The sequence below is a fragment of the Neovison vison genome, chromosome 12, assembly GCF_020171115.1.
Source record: "Neovison vison isolate M4711 chromosome 12, ASM_NN_V1, whole genome shotgun sequence".
NCBI classification, from domain to species: Eukaryota; Metazoa; Chordata; class Mammalia; order Carnivora; family Mustelidae; genus Neogale; species Neogale vison.
In genome coordinates this window covers 15,553,377-15,572,845 of record NC_058102.1, presented here as the reverse complement: position 1 = coordinate 15,572,845, position 19,469 = coordinate 15,553,377, and the positions used below count along the sequence as shown (strand labels likewise).

At 46.6% G+C, this 19,469-nt stretch overlaps 1 protein-coding gene across 4 annotated transcripts in view; it reads left to right on the top strand.

The window, feature by feature from the left end:
* Positions 1-19,469, top strand: part of RFX4 (regulatory factor X4) — a 158,382-nt gene that overhangs the window by 116,998 nt on the left and 21,915 nt on the right. For 2 of the 4 annotated variants that reach the window (XM_044228053.1, XM_044228051.1), the window contains 5 exons: positions 1,030-1,174; positions 5,546-5,640; positions 6,068-6,185; positions 17,228-17,347; positions 17,684-17,845. In XM_044228053.1, the coding sequence (XP_044083988.1) occupies positions 1,030-1,174; positions 5,546-5,640; positions 6,068-6,185; positions 17,228-17,347; positions 17,684-17,845 (640 nt within the window). The remainder of the gene's footprint in view (positions 1-1,029; positions 1,175-5,545; positions 5,641-6,067; positions 6,186-17,227; positions 17,348-17,683; positions 17,846-19,469) is intronic. The other 2 variants (XM_044228052.1, XM_044228054.1) reach the window with 2 other exon arrangements.

The window sequence follows — 19,469 nt, the reverse complement described above, 5'->3', positions numbered from 1 at the left end:
AGAATCCCAGACCTTTACTTCTGGTTGTTTTCATTATCATTAGAGATGGACGCAATTCATAGATTCATGTATTCGAGGCCGCTGACCTTTAAAAAGTCCTATAGTGATTTAAGTAAGAGTTTACTTGTGCTCAGAGTGGGGAGAAAGGGGTTGTCAGTATTTACCTTTGCCTGGAAATTCACACTCATTGGGAGACTTTTAATGTCCATGTGTATCAGAAATCTTTTTTTTTTCCATTTTGTTAAAGACGTTTTAAAAACATGCAAGCAAAGGAAATGATGCTGGAAATGTTTTTCTTTGCTTATCAGCATTGTTGAACTTGGTGGTCCCAAGTACTGTTCCCATTCACCAACTGCAGGGTTTGCGGAGGAAACCACAGGTTGAATGTGCACACGAGCGTGCTCGCACAAACACCACAGGCACGTTAGTGAGCAACTGAGTCTCAAGGTTTTATTCCCCTTCCCTTCCTCTCCTCATGATAGTCACCTAAAAACCAAAAAGCAAAAAGAGAAAGCTAGACTATAAACTGCTTCAGAATGCATTTATATGAAAAAGACACATGGTCAGATTGCTGAGATGGAAACCGTCATTGGCCCACGGGTAGCAGGACCATTCCAAGGTCTGGGCCCATTGCTTCTCGGACACGAGAGACATGTGGGTTACTAAGCACAGTGCTCCCATCCTGCAAGCTTACATCTGTAGGCTGACTGGTCTCTGGACTTCATCCCATTGTTCTCCAGGGGTCAAGACAGGGGCTTGTTCCCAGGGGCTGGGAACAGCAGGGTGTGGTCTGGCCTCCGCCACCCTGGAGAAATCTTTCACACAGCTGACAGAAGAGAGCCACAAGAGAAAAGACTGTACAGGTCTTCCAAGTGATGAGCTCATCTGCTGATTTCCTGAAATGGGGTTTTCCTGAATTTCAAAGTAGTTTGCAAAATACCCTATGCAGATTCATTCAAAAGAAAATAACGTGCTGGGGTTTTAACCTAACAGCCCTGGAGCTAATGAGTTAATTGGCTTGGATTACAGGCGTCTCGTACAGTGATCCACAGTGCAGACATCACATTCCAAATGCTGGAAGACTGGAGGAATGTGGACCTCAACAGCATCACCAAGCAAACCCTCTACACCATGGAGGACTCCCGCGATGAGCACCGGAAACTCATCATCCAGTGTAAGACGCTCCGCCAACGGGTCTGCCTGTTCTTTGTTTTTAAAAGAAAGAAAAAGTATCTGCGTAAATATTTAAGTGGCATTCCCATCTTGTCCTGCCTCCTAGGATCCCTTCCCTCTTATTGTTCCTGTTAAATGGGTTAGCCCAGATGGAAGGGCTAATTGATTTAAGAGGACGTGTGTCAACATCCCTGGGGGAAAGGGAGCCAGGGGCTGCTGGGCAATGCACAGTGTCAGGCAGAAGGCCCCCCCTGTGACTCTCGGTGCCGGGCGTAGTCCCATAGGTGACATAAAAAAAATGAGAAGAGCATTGTGTTGCCTATATGCGCGTACATGGGCCCGGAGTCAGCCGGATATGCTGCACCTGTTTCCCAGCGGAGGGTCGCACGAGTTAGCCCAGCTACGGGCCGGCGAACCTGCCAATCACATTCAGTGTTGGAGCGGGGAACGGAGGGTGGTGCACTTCTGCAAACATGTGCTCATGTCCCGGTGGACAAAGACTGTGGGAATGTTCCAGCTGTTGTCTGGATGAGGTCAGGCCGGGTGTTGTTAGCGGTAGTGGACGTGCAGGGACCAGAGAACACCGCCACCATCCACACACCTGTGCTGTTCCTCACGCGCCCACCGCAGCCTGTGGCCCCGGCCTCCCACACCCAGTGGCCCTGGAGGCGGGTCTCCTGGCAGCTTCCCGGCTTTGCTCAGCCTTCCTTTCTCATGCCTGGGTGGGGCCAGGAGTGAGGAAACGGGAAGCTGCACGGAGGTCGGCCATCCCCTGAGAAGTTGGGCCTGTTCTCTTGAGCACCCTGGGGCCCTCAGACTGCCAGTCTGTGCCTTCTGCATGTCCTCTTGAGGGAACTTTCTTCAGCCAGGCTAAGCACATGGTGGTTAAAAATAACTAAGTTCAGAAAGATGTTCCTATTAGATACCCCCACTGACTCCTTTTCAGAAGCCATGGGAGCAGCTGAAACCTGAACCCTAGGGTCCTTCCCTGGGGCTTCTTTCCTGGAGCATCTTGTGTACTCGTTCGTTCCTCCACAGCAGCCACCAGCCTGCTTGCCCCTGGTAAGAATTAGAGGTGGTCACTAAAATAAGACGGGAGCTCACAGATGGCCTCCTCCGTGCAGGGTCTTCGGCCAGACCTACCATGGGCATAATCTTGTTCATTCTCTACACCAACCCCACGAGGAAGATACCTGCCCCCATTTTACAGAGCACAAGGCTCAGCCTCAGAGAGCGGGTGACCCTTACCCCCAGCAGCAGAGGGGGGTCCCTGACCTACGCCTGACCTTGGCTTCACCACCATGCTCCAGTGCTACTCACTTGGAGGAGAAGAGAAGACAAAAATGATGAGATATGGGCAAGTTCCAGAGGCTGCAGGGTCTTTTCAGATTCTTATGGTCATGCTCCTGTTCTGTTTATGCCCGCTCCCTGCTACAAGGCCAACAGAGAGCTTGGGTGTCAGCTGCCTACCAACACTAGCTGTACCTCTGATCACTGTGTCTCCAGGACCTCAGCCCAGGCCAGGCATGGATACATGGGAACCATCTGTCTGGTTGGGCCAGACAGATGAATGGGAACCGAGAATGACACGACTCCCAGCAGCATGAGACACAGCTCTCTCCAGACCCCCAGCACCTTTTGTGGAGGAGGAAAACATCACCCGTACTCACAGGGGACAATGCAGTCCCCGTGGCTTGCTGTAGGGACCACGCTCTGAGCCTTTGCTGGAACACCTTGGAGATCACTGCACCCTCTCCAAGAAGAAAACGTTTCAGGGTTTCCTTTTCAGGTTCTCTTCAGCCCAGGACAGAACGGCACCCTTTAAAGCTGTGAGTGTGCTCTTCTTCCAGAGGAAGGGAGTGCTGAGGTTTGGTTCATCCCAGCTGATACTGAATGCCTGTCGTGGGCCAGGTACTGTGTTAGAAGCGGGGCAAAAAGCAATGAATAATATGGACAGTGCACTTCCTGTGTGGAGCTCAGAGTTAATGAAAGATCAGACATTGAACAAGTAATTCACAAATGGTGGCGTGTTACCCAAGAGGACACCTCTGTATGATGCAGTGCCTGGAAAGGGGGCAGCAAAGTAACAAGGGCACCAGCCCAAGGCAGCAGGCCTGGCACATGAATATCATCCCTGCACCTCCCCCCACCCCAGACAGCTGGGCAGTAAGTTCTTGAACACAGCTGTGTGCTGCGCCCTCCTTTCCTTATCAGCAGTTGACAAGCCTGCGCGTTCCTGCTTTAGGGGGTTTCTGTCTCCTCAGTGAAACAGGTCCTTCCTGGGAATGCTCGCTTACCCTAAATTAAAGAACGCGCATTCGGACTTGAGCGTGCTGGTGAGCATGACCGTGGTAAGAGCAGGGGGGTGGGGTGCCCCCAGATCCCTGGCTCTTGTGCCCAGTGACCCCGGCCTCCAAGTCTCTGACACGGGGAGACCGTGGGGTGATGGAAAGGGGCCTGGGACAGTGCCGTGCTTGGGAGGCGAGCGTCGGGTCTGGCTGGCTTGGAAACCCGCCTCTGCCATTCGCTGGCGGTGACACCTGCAGAGGGTCACTGAGGCCTCCGCCCCCTCCTTTGGAAAACGGGAGCAATAACAGCACTGGCCTCCTTGGGTGATTCATCTGTTCACTCAGCCAGCACCTGAGAATCTGCTGTCACATTCCCGAGGTTGCCGCAGGCTTAGGCTAGAGTGTCCCTGCAAAGCAGTGAGGAAGGTGCCTGGCACGCGGCAAGACCCCAGGAGACGTGAGCCGTAAGCGCTCTCTCCGCCACTTCTGTCGTCCTCACCATCATCGACAGAAGCACGATAGCACCTGATGCATCCATGGGGCCATCAAGAGGAAAGCACCCCAAAGAGAAATCAGATACCTGAGTTCTGTCCCAGCTCTGGCACTCGCTCACCCTCTGACTTCGAGGGGGACCTTTAATCTCATTGAAACACAGCTTCCTCCTCTGTAAAAGGACACTGATATTGACGCAACAGACATTTAAAGCCCCTTCTCGGGGCGCCTGGGTGGCTCAGTGGGTTAAAACCTCTGCCTTCAGCTCAGGTCATGATCCCAGAGTCCTGGGATCAAACTCCATATCGGGCTCTCTGCTCAGCAGGGAGCCTGCTTCCCACCCCCTACCTCGCCTGCCTCTGGGCCTACTTGTGATCTCTGTCTGTCAAATAAGCAAATAAAATCTTTAAATAAATAAATAAATAAATAAATAAAGCCCCTTGTCATTCTAAAACTGCTCTGATCGCCCAGGCCAGTGGCTGATGTCTTGTGTCTTGTCGCAGTCATCAACTCAGGAAACAGGAGCCCCTCAGCCGGGCCTGTGAACGGGGGACGAAACACGGCGTGGACAAATGAAAACTGTAAAAAAGAAAAGAAATTTTTAAAAGCGTGGATCTAAAGGTGTGGTTTGGTTCACAGAGCTCCACATGCAGAAAGCACAAAATGGTCATGAAAAGAGATGTTTCAAACCGGAGGTCGCCCTAGTGGGGTTTCTTTTTTCTCTAGTGCTTCCCACATTCCATAGCCCTTCCGGACTGGTTATTTGACGAGCAGCTGAAGATGGGCTATAAAGTGGCACCATTATCCTCCTTTTCCTAACGCAGAAACTAAGGGCACAGAAATTGTTTCCTTTGCACTGTGAACATTTATTAAGCATCTACTGCATGCTGAGGCCTGAGAGGCTGGTTGGGCGACTTGCCCAATATAGTTGTGGTTTAGAAGCATTGAACTATCAAACGTGCCCCACCACGGGGCAGGGAGCAAGGAAGCAGTGCTGCCTGGGTCTGTTCAAGCAACCAAACACATCCTAGATAACAGCTGCATACGGGAAGGCCCCAGCTAGGAAAGATCCCGGACAGAGAACTGGCCCGGGAGACACACCACAACTGTCACACAGCATTAGCAATGCAGCGAACGGGTGGATACAGATAATAGAGTGCTATGGAAGCTCGGAGGACAAGTGACCAGTTCTGCTGGAAGCTTCAAGGACGAGTGACCAGTTCTGCTGGAAGCTTCAAAGACAAGTGATCAGTTCTACCGGCGAGGGTCCTGCGGAGGAGGAAAGGGATTTCATGAGAGGCATCATGTGGGCTGGGCACTAGGAGGCAGACAGTCCAGGCAGAGAGAACTGCCTGAGAAAGCAGGGCTTGTTGAGGGCATGGCAAGTTAAACATAGGAGCCAGGCTCTCAGGCGCTTGGAAGCGGCGAAGATGAGCCTGGAAAGGTAAGTTGGGGCGTATTTTCTAAAACCTGACTGCTCTGTTAAGACTGGAGTTCTGTTCTATTCAGTTTCATTCCTTTGTTCTTTTAAGTTGTATCTCTGTGTAGACACAGCTGCAGTGATGTGTGGGGGTCTCTCCTTTGTTTGACAGTGTACCAGGAATTTGACCACCTCCTGGAGGAACAGTCTCCCATCGAGTCCTACATCGAGTGGCTAGACACCATGGTGGACCGGTGTGTTGTGAAGGTTGGTAACCCAGAGTGGAGGGAGAAGCCCGGATACTGCGACCCACCATCCACCTTTGTGGCACTTGGGAGATAGAGAGCCCCACGCTGAGCTATCTGAATGTTCCTCAGCAGCCACGGAGCCCTGGGGTTCTGAGGAGAGGCCTGGGCCCCTCTCTGGAGGTGGGAGTTGCAGGAGGCAGGACCCTGAGTCTCCTTCCCCTGACTCAGGCGGGTCAGCATCTCTTTTATCTGCTGTGTGCACTGGGTCTTGACATAAGATTTCGTTCTTTAAAGCATATTTTTTGCTGGAAGACACAGCAAGTCAAAAACCATTCTTCCATAGCATTGAACTTGGAGACCCATAAGCCTTCCTGACATTTTTCAGGCAGTCAGCAATAAATGAGAGGTTATGCTGACCACTGTTTCAGCTGTTCCCTTTCTTGTAGGTGGCTGCCAAGAGACAAGGGTCCCTGAAGAAAGTGGCCCAGCAGTTCCTCTTGATGTGGTCCTGTTTTGGCACAAGGGTGATCCGGGACATGACCTTGCATAGTGCCCCCAGCTTCGGTAAGGCCGCCCCAGCCCTCCCCTCATCCAAACACTTTCTCTCTGGACTTGGTGCTTGAACGTCACCTCTCTAAATTCAGCCTTGATCTCACTTGCTGTGTCTGAGCCCACAAAGACATCACCCTGAAATGTAGCTGCTCTGGAAGGAGTCGACATTGTCTTGACTTTCAGGGAGAAAGACAGCATTGTGTGCTAACATATGCAAGTCTGAAGATGGAGCTTCTCACCCAGCTAGTATTATTGGAGTTTAGAGGGGACTAAAAAACATTGGGTACACTCCCCTTTGGCCAGGTGTCCCCAGTGAACACTGCGTCCCAGGACTATTGCAGAATTTCATAGTGTGGCCTTCCCAAGACCGAAAGCCTCTGAGTGGGAACATTGGCATATAGCTTGGCTTAATGCTCCAGGAGTGGGGAGAATGTCTAATGGTTTCTTTTTAACACTGTGTCTCAGTCGGATCCCTAGAAAAGGACTTTCATGTTCATTTTCCCTTTGGTTTTGCTGACCCTCTGGGTGCTCCTCACCTCCCTCCCAAGGGCACACCTGCTGCTCCCAGAGTACTATGACTTGGAATCTCTGCCCAGAGGTGCTCACGCTGGTCCACAGGTAGGAACCAAACCACTGACTCAGGGTGAATGCTGTGCTACATTGTGGGACACGGTTTACTCATTTTCACTGAGTCCAGGCCCTCGTTAGCAAAGTGAGGAAAAACGCTAAGGCATCGTCCAGACATCCGAAATCTCCAAACAGTTTCGCCTCAAATTTTGAGGCATTTCGGCAAAGGGCTGTTGGTAGATTTTCTGGTTAATTGCTTCAGTTCACTACTTGACTTTGCGAGTAGAGATGTGGTTTCATTTCTCATTACCTCCAATCAAGCCAATCGGCTCTGGGTTTCGCTCCAGGTTTAATTTGACACTTTTCCATCCAGCTTTTTTATGGTCTTGTCACCATTTTCCAGTTGTGCTATACAACGAAGCGAGTATGTGGTAAAACAAAGGCGGCACTATTTTTTCTAAACAGCTCGGCCCATGAAAGACTGTGTTTCCCCAGTTGGAGCAGTGTTTTGTTGTGGATTTCTTTAATCTCGGCCTTGGGAAGTTCTCGGCACTGGCCTGCGCCATGGCTACAGATGGAAATTCTCCGTGAATGGTGCATGGAAATGCTCTGGTGGCAGATACCTGGGCAGGGCCATCGGGCACGGCGTTTTGATAACTTCCAGCAGTTAGTGTTAGCACATGTCACCTCTGGTTCTGGGAACCGTTCGCGTATCGCTGCTTTCAAGCCAGCAAAGGGCTGAAACATTTTTGCAGTCTGTTCACTGCTTCAAAATCAAAGAATCCACAACATCGCACCCAAATATACGTACCCGCGTCCACAAAGCAAGCCGCCTTATTCGCTTTATCCCTTAATCTTCAGTGTGCTCATTCTTAAACTGATTATATAGATTACGGAGGCCCCTTCATTAGACAGGGAAAGTAATTTACTTGGCAGGATTCTTTGGAACTCATTTGTTTTTACTAAGTTAACAACATGATAGGAAATCAAGACAGTAGAACAGCTAGGGTTCTGTGAAAGGGCTGGATTTATTACCAAGAAACATTTTCCTTGAAATGTATTCCTTTCTTTCTTGAACCACGCACTGTTTTAGGATATACTGGAAACTTGGGCAAATGGCAGAAACGGTCACAGATCTCTTAGGAAAGGCAAGGAGCCGCTCACCCAATTTCACGTTGTCAGTATTTCCCAACCCGAGGCGGGCTGAAATAATACCTGTTTCCAAGTCCATTTAGCACACTGTCTGCCGTGGTCCTGCTCATCCGACTCATTGTGGAATTCGGCAGCTTTGGGGTGACAGGCAAGTTGAAAGAATCCGCGGCAGACAAAAGCCCAGCTCCCCCTTTCTGCCTGTATACGTCAAAGACACAGTTGGTGGTTGTGTTTGGGTCATGTGTTCCCTGTATAAAAACAGCTAATTAGGAAAAAGAGCCCTCTGTTCACCGGCCCCCTCCCCCAGTGGCAGGGGCCAGCTCTATCTGGCTCGTAACTCCCACAGGATCCCTGCCGCCCCAGTGGTGCGGGCTGACCGCGCCATGAGGGTGGGGAACATCACAGCGATCCTGGGGAGGGGGGTCCTCTGCCACCTCTGCCCAGAACGGCCTCTTTCAAAAGGTAGTTGACTCCTTTCTTCTCCTTAATTCCTTTTCACTCTTTTCTTCCTAATTCCTTCTCACTGAAAAGAGCCTATGCTGTGAACTGAAGTAGTCAGACGATCTTTCTTTGCCGCCAGCAGCAGTTTCTAGTAAAATCAGTCAGCAAAGGAGGCTGGCAGGAGATGAACTTTGAGTCCTAATGGGGCTGAGGAAAATAGTTTCTACTTTTGAAACACACACACACACACACACACACACACACACTCACACCCTCACACCCGTGTATTTTCCATCGACGGCTGTGATTTCTGTTCAGAGGACACCTGGATTCCAAGTCAGTGCAGGTGTCTTTACCCTTTTACTCTGGGTTTTCACCTCATGCCCCGGATTTCACTGCTGGGAACATCTGGAGGCAACCATGGTTCCTGGAAGTACTCCGGCATCAAACTGTTGGAAAAACCACCCCAGGTTTGCCCACCACGGGGGCAGGATTGTTCACGGCCCACGTTCTCACCTGCCCACGCACTTGTTTTCTGGCTTAGTGTCGTAGTTCTGCTGCTCAGGAAGGGCTGAGGGGGCCACGTGGGAGCAGCCCCTTCAGGCACCCTGCTCCCACACCAGGTGGCCTTGACCGGGGACTTCCAGACTGCTTCTCCTGGCGTAGGTGACCAGGCCTAGCTGTCTTACCCAGACCCTGCCAAATGTTGCACACATCAGCCAGGACCCTGCCAAGCGCTCGGAGGCAGGAACTGCTTTTCCTGTATTCAGGAGGAAGCCGACCCCAGAGGAGAGGGGCTGGCCCACAGGTGCACCACAGACTGTGCTGAGGCCCCTGAATCTTTTCCATCCTAGAGCCCTGTTCTTCCTGCTCAGCCACTACCTCATCTAGTTTTCTGCAGCTGAATACGACTCATAAAAACAAGGTAACATTGGTGGAGAGCCTAGCATGCACAAGGCACAATACTGGGCACATCCTCATTTAATTCTTGCAACAACCTGTGAAGTCTGATGGAGAACGTGAAGCAAAGACAGGATAATGCTGCTCATTGTAGCAAATGCTTAGAAGGCATGTACTACATTCTGTCCTCACATTAACTCTTTGAAGCAGATGATAATAGGTAGAAAAGAAGCTTGGAGAATTTTCTTGCCCAAGATCAGTATGGCAAGTGGCAGAGCTCTGTTTCAAAATCACATCTGCCTGACCACGAAACCCATGCTTCTTCAGTTTCCACAACTCAGACAAACACCCTGGACTCAGATGCTGAGCACCGAAAGGTAAGACAAATTTGTTTAATCCTCACTAATGGGTTTTTAAAAAATCCATATTGATAGATTTAAAAATGTTTTGAAGCTATGAGAGAAAAAAACATCATGAGTAATAAGGGATGCCAGAAATGATATCTTTCAAGTGTTGAGAACAAAGAACTGTCGACCATCATTCAAGACTGAGGGCAAAGTAAAGACACACTTGGTTCTACAAAGACTAAGAGAATGTGGCCCCACAGAACATCACTTAAAAAGCACTTAAAGGATGCGTTTCAGCAAGAAGAAAAATAAAGGTCTGGGATACAAGAAACAATCAGGTTCTAGTTATTGTTGCTGTGTAACAAATTACTCCAAAGCTTAGTGGCATTAAAATAGTACTTTCATTATGCATGTGGATTCTGTGGGTCAGGAATTTGAACATGGCACAGCAGGGCTGGCTTATCCCTATGATGTCTGGAACCTCAGATGGAAACACTCAAGGGCAGTGGTGCTTTGACAGCTGGAGGCTGGAATCATCTGGAGGCTTCTTCCCTCCTGTGTCTGTGCTTGGGTTTGGATATCTTGAAGACAGGACTGCTGTGATCAGGATGCCTTTTGTGGGCATTCCTTGTGGCTCAGTGTCCACACTGCAATGGTGGCCTCTGAATAATTAAACTTCTCACATGGTGGCTTCCTCTTCCAAGGGGGAAGCCACATTGCCTTTTATGACCCAATCCCAGAAGTTGTCACCTCCCCCCTACTCTGTTGGTCAAAGCAGTCACAAACCAACCAAGTTTGAAGAGGGTGCAGAGACACTCAATTTTCCATGGAAGGAATGTCCAACAATTTGGGCGCCCCCTTTCAAGATGAGAGAAATTCTTAAATTTGCAAACAAATTTAATTACTATCATTTAAAAAATATTTTTCAGGTTTTAAAAAGATAAAAGCAAGCCCCAGGCTACAAAGTAACATGATGTGGTTGGAAGAGAAGCTTCAAGGACTGGTTAAGGCACGCTAAGGTTTTTGTCTCTGAATGCTAAATAATTTTGGACTTCACTGAAAAAAATACAGTTTGGATTTAATGTGTGAGATATATGTTAATAAATCAAGAGCTCATCACTAAATCATCATAATTTGTGAAGGAAAATGGAAAAATCTGTAAAGAAATGGCAAGATAAAAGAAGCATAGAAACAGGATGGCAAACAAAAAACATAAAGTAGGATGCTAGAAAAAAGATCAAGTAACAATCGCAGTAGATGTCAAAGTCTCTTCCTTCCAGAACATCAGGCATAAATGTTTTTACAGATAGCTTTTACTAAACTTTTAAGAAATATAAAATCCTTAGTTAATGAAAATGAACATGTTTCAGACAATTAAAACAAAAGGAAAGCTATACAACTCACGAAGCTGATGTAATCTCAGTTATGAAGCTAATACAACCTCAACTTCAAAATCTTGGAAGAATGGTAGAGGAAAAGAAAATTACAACCCAGCCACACATATAGATGAAAACTTCTAAATAAAATACTAGTAGATCAAATCCAGCAGCAAAATTTTTAAGATCATGATTAATAAGGTTTATGGCAAGAATTCAAGTAGATTCAAAGTCAGAAAAATTACTTATTGACATACACTATTAAACAGATTAAATGAGAAAAATCATATGGTCCTCCCTATAGATGTAGAGGGGAAAAAAAGGATTTGATATAATTCAGCTCCCAGGTATAATTTTTAAAAACTCTTAGCAAACTAGGAATAGAGGGGGATTTACTTAGTATGTTTCAAGAGCAACCAAAACCCTGCGGTGAACATCATACTAACTGGTGAAACTTTAGAAGTTTTACCATTCAACTAATGAAGACAAAAATGCCTTTTAACACTGTTTCTAATAAATATTGACTGGAAGTCCTAGCTGATGCGATAAGAAAAGTAAAAGAAATCTAAGAAATGGAAAGGAAAACACAAAAACTGCCTTTTGTTATAGATGTCATGATGGCCGACAAAAGAGTCTGCAAACTAACAGCGTAAAGAAGAATTCAGTGAGATCATTAGATTGAGTTTTTTTAAAATCATTGGTATTCTTAGCATAAACCAGAACCTAATTAGAAATCTAATTGAGTGTGTATATAGTAAGCATATACTAACATTTATTAAGAATATATCATAGTATATATAAATACACACTCATATACCATTCAAAATAGCCAAGGAAACTAAAAAATACCTATAAAATAATTCTAACAAAAGTTGTTTGAAAAACTTCAAAGAGAAATTTTTAAAATATTATTGAAATCTACCCTGTTCATGTTTGGAAAGAGTCAACATCAAAGAGAATGTTCTACCAATTAACACACAAATCCAATAGAATTCTAGACCAATTCTTAATTTTTTTCCCTTTGATTTTGACAATCTGATGTTAAAATTCATGTGGAAAGGCAAAATGCCAAGGATAGTAAAGACATTTTGAAGGTAAAGAACAAGATGTAGGGTCTTGGTTACCTGATACTCACATTTGTTATGCGGGACTGTAACGAAGTAAGACTGGTAGAGCCATGAAACAGAACAGAGGTGCCCAAGACAGACAGATACAAAACTTGTCTTCCCCTCATCAGATCCTCTGTTAAACAAGAGGATTGTATATATAACAGAGATGGCATTAAAAATCAGTGGATTGGGCAAATTTCTTCTGAACAAGCCTTTTTTTGTATGGGACAAGTACAAAAAAAAAAATTGGACCCCTTGTCTACAACTTCTGAAAGGAAACATCTCAATGGGGGGAAAAAGACCTTAAACCTTTTGGAAGAAAACAAGGAATGATATCTTTATGATCTTGAAATAGTATATTATTTATTTTAAAAGGCACAAAAAAGACCAATCATAAAATATTTCAAAAATAAATATGTTTGGATTTCAAAATTGTGTTTATTAAGCATACCATAAACAAAGTTAAAAGATAAAAGCCACAGAAAAAAACACATTTTGCAGTGCATATAACAAACAACCTGAATATATAAGAAACCCCTGTAAACAAATTGTTTAAATACCCCAATAGAAATTCACATATCCCAATATTATTGAGCAATGGAACACCATCTCTTAAGACCGAAAATGTAGGCACTCTTGGACCCAACAGACACAAGAAAAGAGGTACAGAAAATATTCGTTAGAGTCAATTTCCAATAGTGGAAACTTACAAACAAACTAAATTCCATCACCAGGAGAATGGATAAATAAAGTGCAGTATATGCGGACAGTGGCTTCGGACTTGAGTTGCGTGCCTCCATGTGGGTGGATTATCAAAAGCAAGTAGTAAGTGTCAGGATGGCCGAGTGGTCTAAGGCGCCAGACTCAAAAGCAAGTAGTAGACTGCTCTGTGAGGTATGATACCGTTTATGTCATGTGTGAAAACAGAAAACAGCATCATATGTTATTTATGGGTACATAATTATATGTAGTAAGAGTAGAAAAAATAAATACCGAATTCAAGTCAGCGATTACCTCAGGTAGAATGCCATGAGGCAGAGAAATACAATTAAGGAAAAGAACACAGAGGCTTCATCCTCATCTTCAATTAAAAAGCAAATCTGATTCAAACACAGTAAAATATTAAGACGCTATAAAGCCAGGAGCTGAGTACACTGCCATTCACTTTAAAATTCTGTGTACTTTTCTATTTGAAATTGTTCATAAGAAAAGAGAAATGCTTTGATGCTATGAAATGTGTTCAACTATGTTAACATGTTGCAACAGCAACAAAAATCTCCTTTGTCTGTGTCCTAATACCTTTTTCCACAGCAGACTCAAATGCCAACTCTCTGACTTTAGGCAAGTTGTTTAAAGCCTCTGAGCCTTCATTTCCCCTTTTGTTAGTTGAAGATAATAATAACGCCCGCCTCACAGTGTTGCCGGAAAGAGAGCTCAGTACAGTGCATATGATACACGGGGCTTACGCGTTTGATTGGTTGATCTAACAGATAGTCATTGAGCCTCTATTCTGTGCCTGGCACTGTTGTGGACACTGGGTATGGAGAACAGTTGGGGAAAAAAAAAAGATAAACATCTGCATTTATGGAGCTTGTAGTCTAGTGTAGGGAGGCACGTGATACAGGTTATCAAGTTCAGGGAACGGTGATAAGCACTAGGGAGAGAAAGCCCAGGGTATTAGCTGTAACTGCCTCTCTCCCATCTGTCTGTCTGTCTTTGATGTTTCTCTCTTCCTCCCTCCATCCTGCCCCCCCACCCCTTTTTCTTTCAGTCTATTTCCCCCTTTTCACTTTGCCCTCTTCTCCTTGCACTGTTCCCATTGCCAGCCGCCCCCACCCCCCCACCACCAGCACTGAACTATTTGTTGCCCAATTATCTTAATGATTGACTTCTGCTACGCAAGACCCTGTAGCTTTTGTGGAGTCAGGATCTGAGCTTTAGGTTTCTTGTGGACTCAGAGTACTTGGCACAACAGTAGGCGGGCAGCAGTAGCTCTACAAACTCATCAAAAGGTGATTTAAAATTAGAGACCAGTTGGGTAACTGATCAGAACCATTAAGGAAGAGAGCTTGAAGCTCAGAATCAACACTTGCCCCAGACTACTGGCCTCCCAGCCTGGATATGATGCTTCTCCCTGTGCGGTCTTGGGTAAATTTCTTCACTTCGTCAGATCTTTGTTTCCTTGTCTATAAAGGAGAAGGGTGTATAGATGACTTCAAAGGCGTCTGCCTGGGATAAAACTACAACACCCATTTCCATTATCTAGAGTTTTCCATTCTAATTCGTCGCTCCATGTTTCTATCTTTCTATCCTTACGGACCTAGCGCAACATTGCAGCAAATTTTTTTTTTTTTTCATTTTGAAGACCCTTTTAAGTATTTGATGCTGTCTTTTGACCTCTTTGCCTATATGAGCAAAATGGTCATATGATGATATGATATCCTATGGGATCTTAAAACATCAGGAGCAAAAGGGACTTTACAGATAACAGTAGTTACCATTCATTAAACATCTAGTGTGTCCTTTTCCTCATTATGGTTAGTACTTCTGTAACCAAAACAAGAGGTTGTACTACCCCCCTCCCTTTTTGAGAACTATGTTGCAAAATGAGCTACACAGAATCAGACAGTCTTAGGTTCAAGTCCCAGTTCTGCCAGTTATTAGTTATGTGACACTGGACACTTAATTCACCTCTCTAGGTCCCAGTGTCCTCCTTTGCAAAAGGAGGGTATCACTCATCTCCTATAGTTGTGATGAGGATTAAGTGTCATAATATATCTGCACATTTACACAGATCTACATACAGATAATGAATTTGTCGTAGAGCAAGGGCTCAAGAAGTGACTAATTTTGTTGTTAACATTTACTAAAAGTAACTCATCCAGGGTCTAAGTCACTAAGTGGCAGAGCTGGGTGTCATCCTGGGAGCACTGCTCCAGCACCCAGCACCCGTGCAGTTACCCACAATGCTGAACCTCCTCGGTGGCTCATGGGACCCATTTTGGGGAAGTGGATGGGAAGTTGAGTTTTGGAGGCTACATCTCACTGTGACTTAGCTCAATCTACTCCTTTCTGAATTTCAAACAGACACAACACCCTGGGGATGAAGGAAGAATGTGGAAAAAGTATAAGACAGGGACCCTGGCCTTGAGCTTTGTGGATACTAGGACCAGAGTTTGTGGCAGGCTCTGAAGAGAGGGGGGATATAAGAGTTGGTGTATGTGACCTGTTGGGCATCCACTGGCCTCAGAGTTAAGCTGAGGATTTTCCTCTATAGCCTTTATAAGGGGGTGTGTATGTGTGTCTGTGTGTGTGTGCAGAAGCCAGATGCAATTAAAAAGAAAATTGACAAATTCTACCAAGAAGGTGGAATTGAAAAGGAATAATTGATGAATTCCACCAAGGAGGTTTTATCCAGTTAGCCCCTGCCCCCGCTGGCCCCCAACACCTTATTTCTGACAAGTACCCTGTACTAACCAGCTCTGCACCTGGAGCCATAGCCCTAGCACCCTATTACTGAGACTTGAAAAGGCACAGCTCCCAACTCAAAGGACCCTTCTGGGACCTGGTCTTTGATTTTCCCATCTGTGCCATGAGTAAACTGAACTGGATGATCTGTAGGGGACAGGAAACAGATTTGGGGCCAGACCAAACCGAGGCCAATCCCTACATACCGCTAACGGAGGGACTCCTTTCCTGTTCCCTAAGGAAGGACAGTGCCACCGGTCCCAGTCTGTGGTAAGGAGGAGATGTGTGTTAAGTGCTTCGTACAGTTTGGGCACATGGTAAGCATTCGGTAGACTGTGACGGCAACGATGAGGACTATGACTAGGACAGTGATAACAGTCATGGTGGTGATGATGGAATCACAGTAGAAGTAATACCAGAGGGTCTTCCAGGTCCTCTAAAAAAGTAAACTAGAGGGAAATGGGAAGAGGAGGTCAGCTGTACATAGGTGGGTGAGAAGTTTTGGACATTTCATGGGTAGCAGAAGAGCCACATGGAGATGTCCCCTTGGGAGTTGGAAGCATGGGACTAGAGAAGAAGGTCTGGCCCTTCTGGCTCTGGCTTTCCCGAGGTTTGACTACAGCAGACATGAATCAAGCCCCTTCCACATGTGGATCTTTCCTCTGGCCATGGTAGCAGCATGACATGCAAGAAAAGATGGTTTTGAAATAATGTGTTATAATAGGAACATAACTACCTTATGGGGTGGTTGTAGAGATTAAATCAGAGGATATGATTTTGAGCACAGAAACTGGCCCTTGGAAAAATCCCTGGGGAGGATTGTTGCCATCCCTTTTAATAAACAATCTAAGAATGAAGAATGCTATTTGAGAATACCATACATTCTCGATCTAGTACCCTTTTTTAAAAGATTTTATTTATTTATTTGTCAGAGAGAGATAGCACGTAAGCAGGCAGAGTGGCAGCCAGAGGCAGAGGGAGAAGCAGGCTCCCTACTGAGCAAGGAGCCCGATGTGGGACTCAATCCGAGGACCCTGGGATCACGACCTGAGCCAAACGCAGCGGCTTACCCAACTGAGCCACCCTGGCATCCCCTAATGCCTTTTCTAATAACCATGTGTTAAACAGATGTCTCAGAAACATTTAAGGAAATAATTCAGTTGTTGCAATTTTTAATTTTCAGTTCTGCTCCCAGAATTATGTCAGGTACATCAGTATAGGGAACTAGAAGGCAAAATCCCTGCCATGGACATCCTTAAAGTCCAGTCGGGGAAATAAGACATACTTGTGGGGGAGATAAAAATGAAAGATTTTTGAACAAAGTGAGTGGTGCCCAGATGAGGATGAGGCCAGTTGCTCTGCGAGGGCTCAGACGGCTCAATGGCATTTGGGCAGACAGCTCAATGGGTGCCATTTTTGATGAGCCAGATTGAGCAAGGAAAAGACTCACTTGCTACAAAGTGTTAGTGACCCTTACCTGATGTCAAGCACTAGCCTAGGCTGAGGATACAGCAAAGAGGAGCAACTTTTGACCATGCGGAGATGATTATGGAGCGGGGAATGAGAGACTTGAACGGCGCATTGGAGCCCAGTGTACCTGCTGGAGTCCCAGTGTACCACGGACTGCTGAGCAGATGGAGGGGTGTACCTGAGCTGGCCTGACTTACCTTTCTGTTCGGATCTTCTCTCATCAGGGTCTTTTCACTTAATTCACCTGATGTTTGATGACTACGTGCTCTACCTGTTAGAATCCCTGCACTGTCAGGAACGCGCCAATGAGCTCATGCGAGCCATGAAGGGAGAAGGAAGCACCGGTAAGCTGGCATTTCCCTGGGAATTGCCCTACTTGGCAACTTGATTTGTATCCTTACTTCCATGTTCTGTGTTTCTTCAGCTCTGTCTTCCAAAGAATTTAGCTGTAGTTGGCAGGCCAAGTGGTGTGAAACCAATGATGTCTTCTTCTTTAGGGTGGGCACACGCATGTGTGGAATTGTCTTGCCCGCCATGATGGTGGTACCCAAATCATCAGAGGGCTTGAAGCAGGGGGTGACATGACACAGATGAGAAAGAATATTCCAATTGTTAAAGTCCTTTAAAGACAACTTGCCTTGACCTTTGGTTCTGAGGACCCACCCTTTCTCTACCTGTAGCAGAAGTCCGAGAAGAGATTGTCTTGACAGAGGCCACCCCGCCAACCCCTTCCCCAGTGCCATCGTTTTCGCCAGCAAAATCCGCCACGTCCGTGGAAGTGCCACCTCCGTCCTCCCCGGTCAGCAACCCGTCCCCTGAGTACACTGGCCTCAGCTCCACAGGTAATGAAAGGCCTCCCGCAGGCTCTGAATGCGGAGTTGGTATTTAAAGCCAGAGCTTTCTGGAAAAACGTTCTACCCCTCAGCAGCCCCCTCCCCAATGCCAAGTATTTGCCTGGATTTACAGATGCCTTGCAGTTACTCATTTATTCGTAGGTACATATTCTTCTTGCTTCTGTTTTCAAGTTGGCAGATGGAATACATGATAACCACCACCTTCCCCAACTAAGCCAATGAAATGATAAGAATGAAATGACATAAATTAATACACAGCCAATTCTTTCTTGAAAACAAGAAAGGGAGCTCTCTGTGAACCAGAAATTGAGCGGCAGGCATCTCTGGAAAGTGGGGCAGCCAGAAAGCCATATGCTAAGACATGACAACCATGGCAAGGCAGGGGTGGTAAGCAAGGTGCGGACTGGTGCTCTGGGGCTCCCAAAGAAGCCAAGACTCCTTCTGGTGGGAGGCCCCGAGGAGGACCTCACAGGGGAGTGGCTCTTCACTTTAACTGAGGACGGCGGAGCAGAAGGGCCTTCTAGACAGAGGGCGTTGCGAACAGATGTACAGGACTGGGGCGTGTGAGGCTTTCTCAGGGCACAGGAAACTTTTCAGTAGGAGGTCCGCAAAGGCATCCTGTGAGGCTGGAAGTGTAAGCTATAGTCGTATCCTGAAGGATCTCGAATGCCAAGACATGGTTAGGAAAATTGAGAAGAGGTGATGCAAGATAATAATAACTAATTGCTAAGGTCCAGTGCCACTGGGGTAGTTGTCTCACGATAACACTGCAAGGTTGTGGCGGAGAAGTGAAGGGCGAGAAAGCTTAAGTCCCTTGTTCTGGGCACTGCACTCACTCAGCCATTCAACAAATGTCCTTAAGATATTGCTCATGAGGGGCGCCTGGGTGGCTCAGTGGTTTAAGCCTCTGCCGTCAGCTCAGGTCATGATCTCGAGATCCTGGGATCGAGCCCTACATCGGGCTCTCTGCTCAGAGGGGAGCCTGCTTCCTTCTTTCTCTCTCTGCCTGCCTCTCTGCCTACTTGTGATCTCTCTGTCAAATAAATACATTAAAAAAAAAAAAAAGTTGCAAACTGCCAACAACTTGTATTTAAAAAAAAAAAAAAAAAAAAAAGACATTGCTCATGAGACTTGTGGAAACCAGACTGTGGCGGTGGCATATTCAACACGTGTTCGCTAGTGTATGATAACACGTTGTGTGTGTGTATGCGCGTGCATGTGCCTCCAGAGCAGCTCATGTGGCTGCTGTGGGATCAGAGGAGGTACGAAAGCCAAGAGCACTTTGCTAATAGTGAGGTTCGATCCAGATAGAAGGAGTTACTCTGATTAATGCCTAGAAGGTGGGGGCTACGGGGAAGCTCTGGACGCCAGAGGAAGCAGCAGTCCCCTCCCTTCCCACCTGTACTCTGGCAGGCAGGAGGGAAGCCTGCAGGAGAGAGGGGACATGCCAAGGCAGTCTTAGAAGTTGACAGAGAACCGACAGGAGAGCAATGAAAGGCAGAGACGACCTTCTGCCAGATGGGCCCTGGGTCGGGCTGGGCCAGCCGAAGCGCCAGTCCTTGCAGAGTGGAGGGCTTCTAACTGTGATGATCCGTTCGTCATCTTTCCTTCC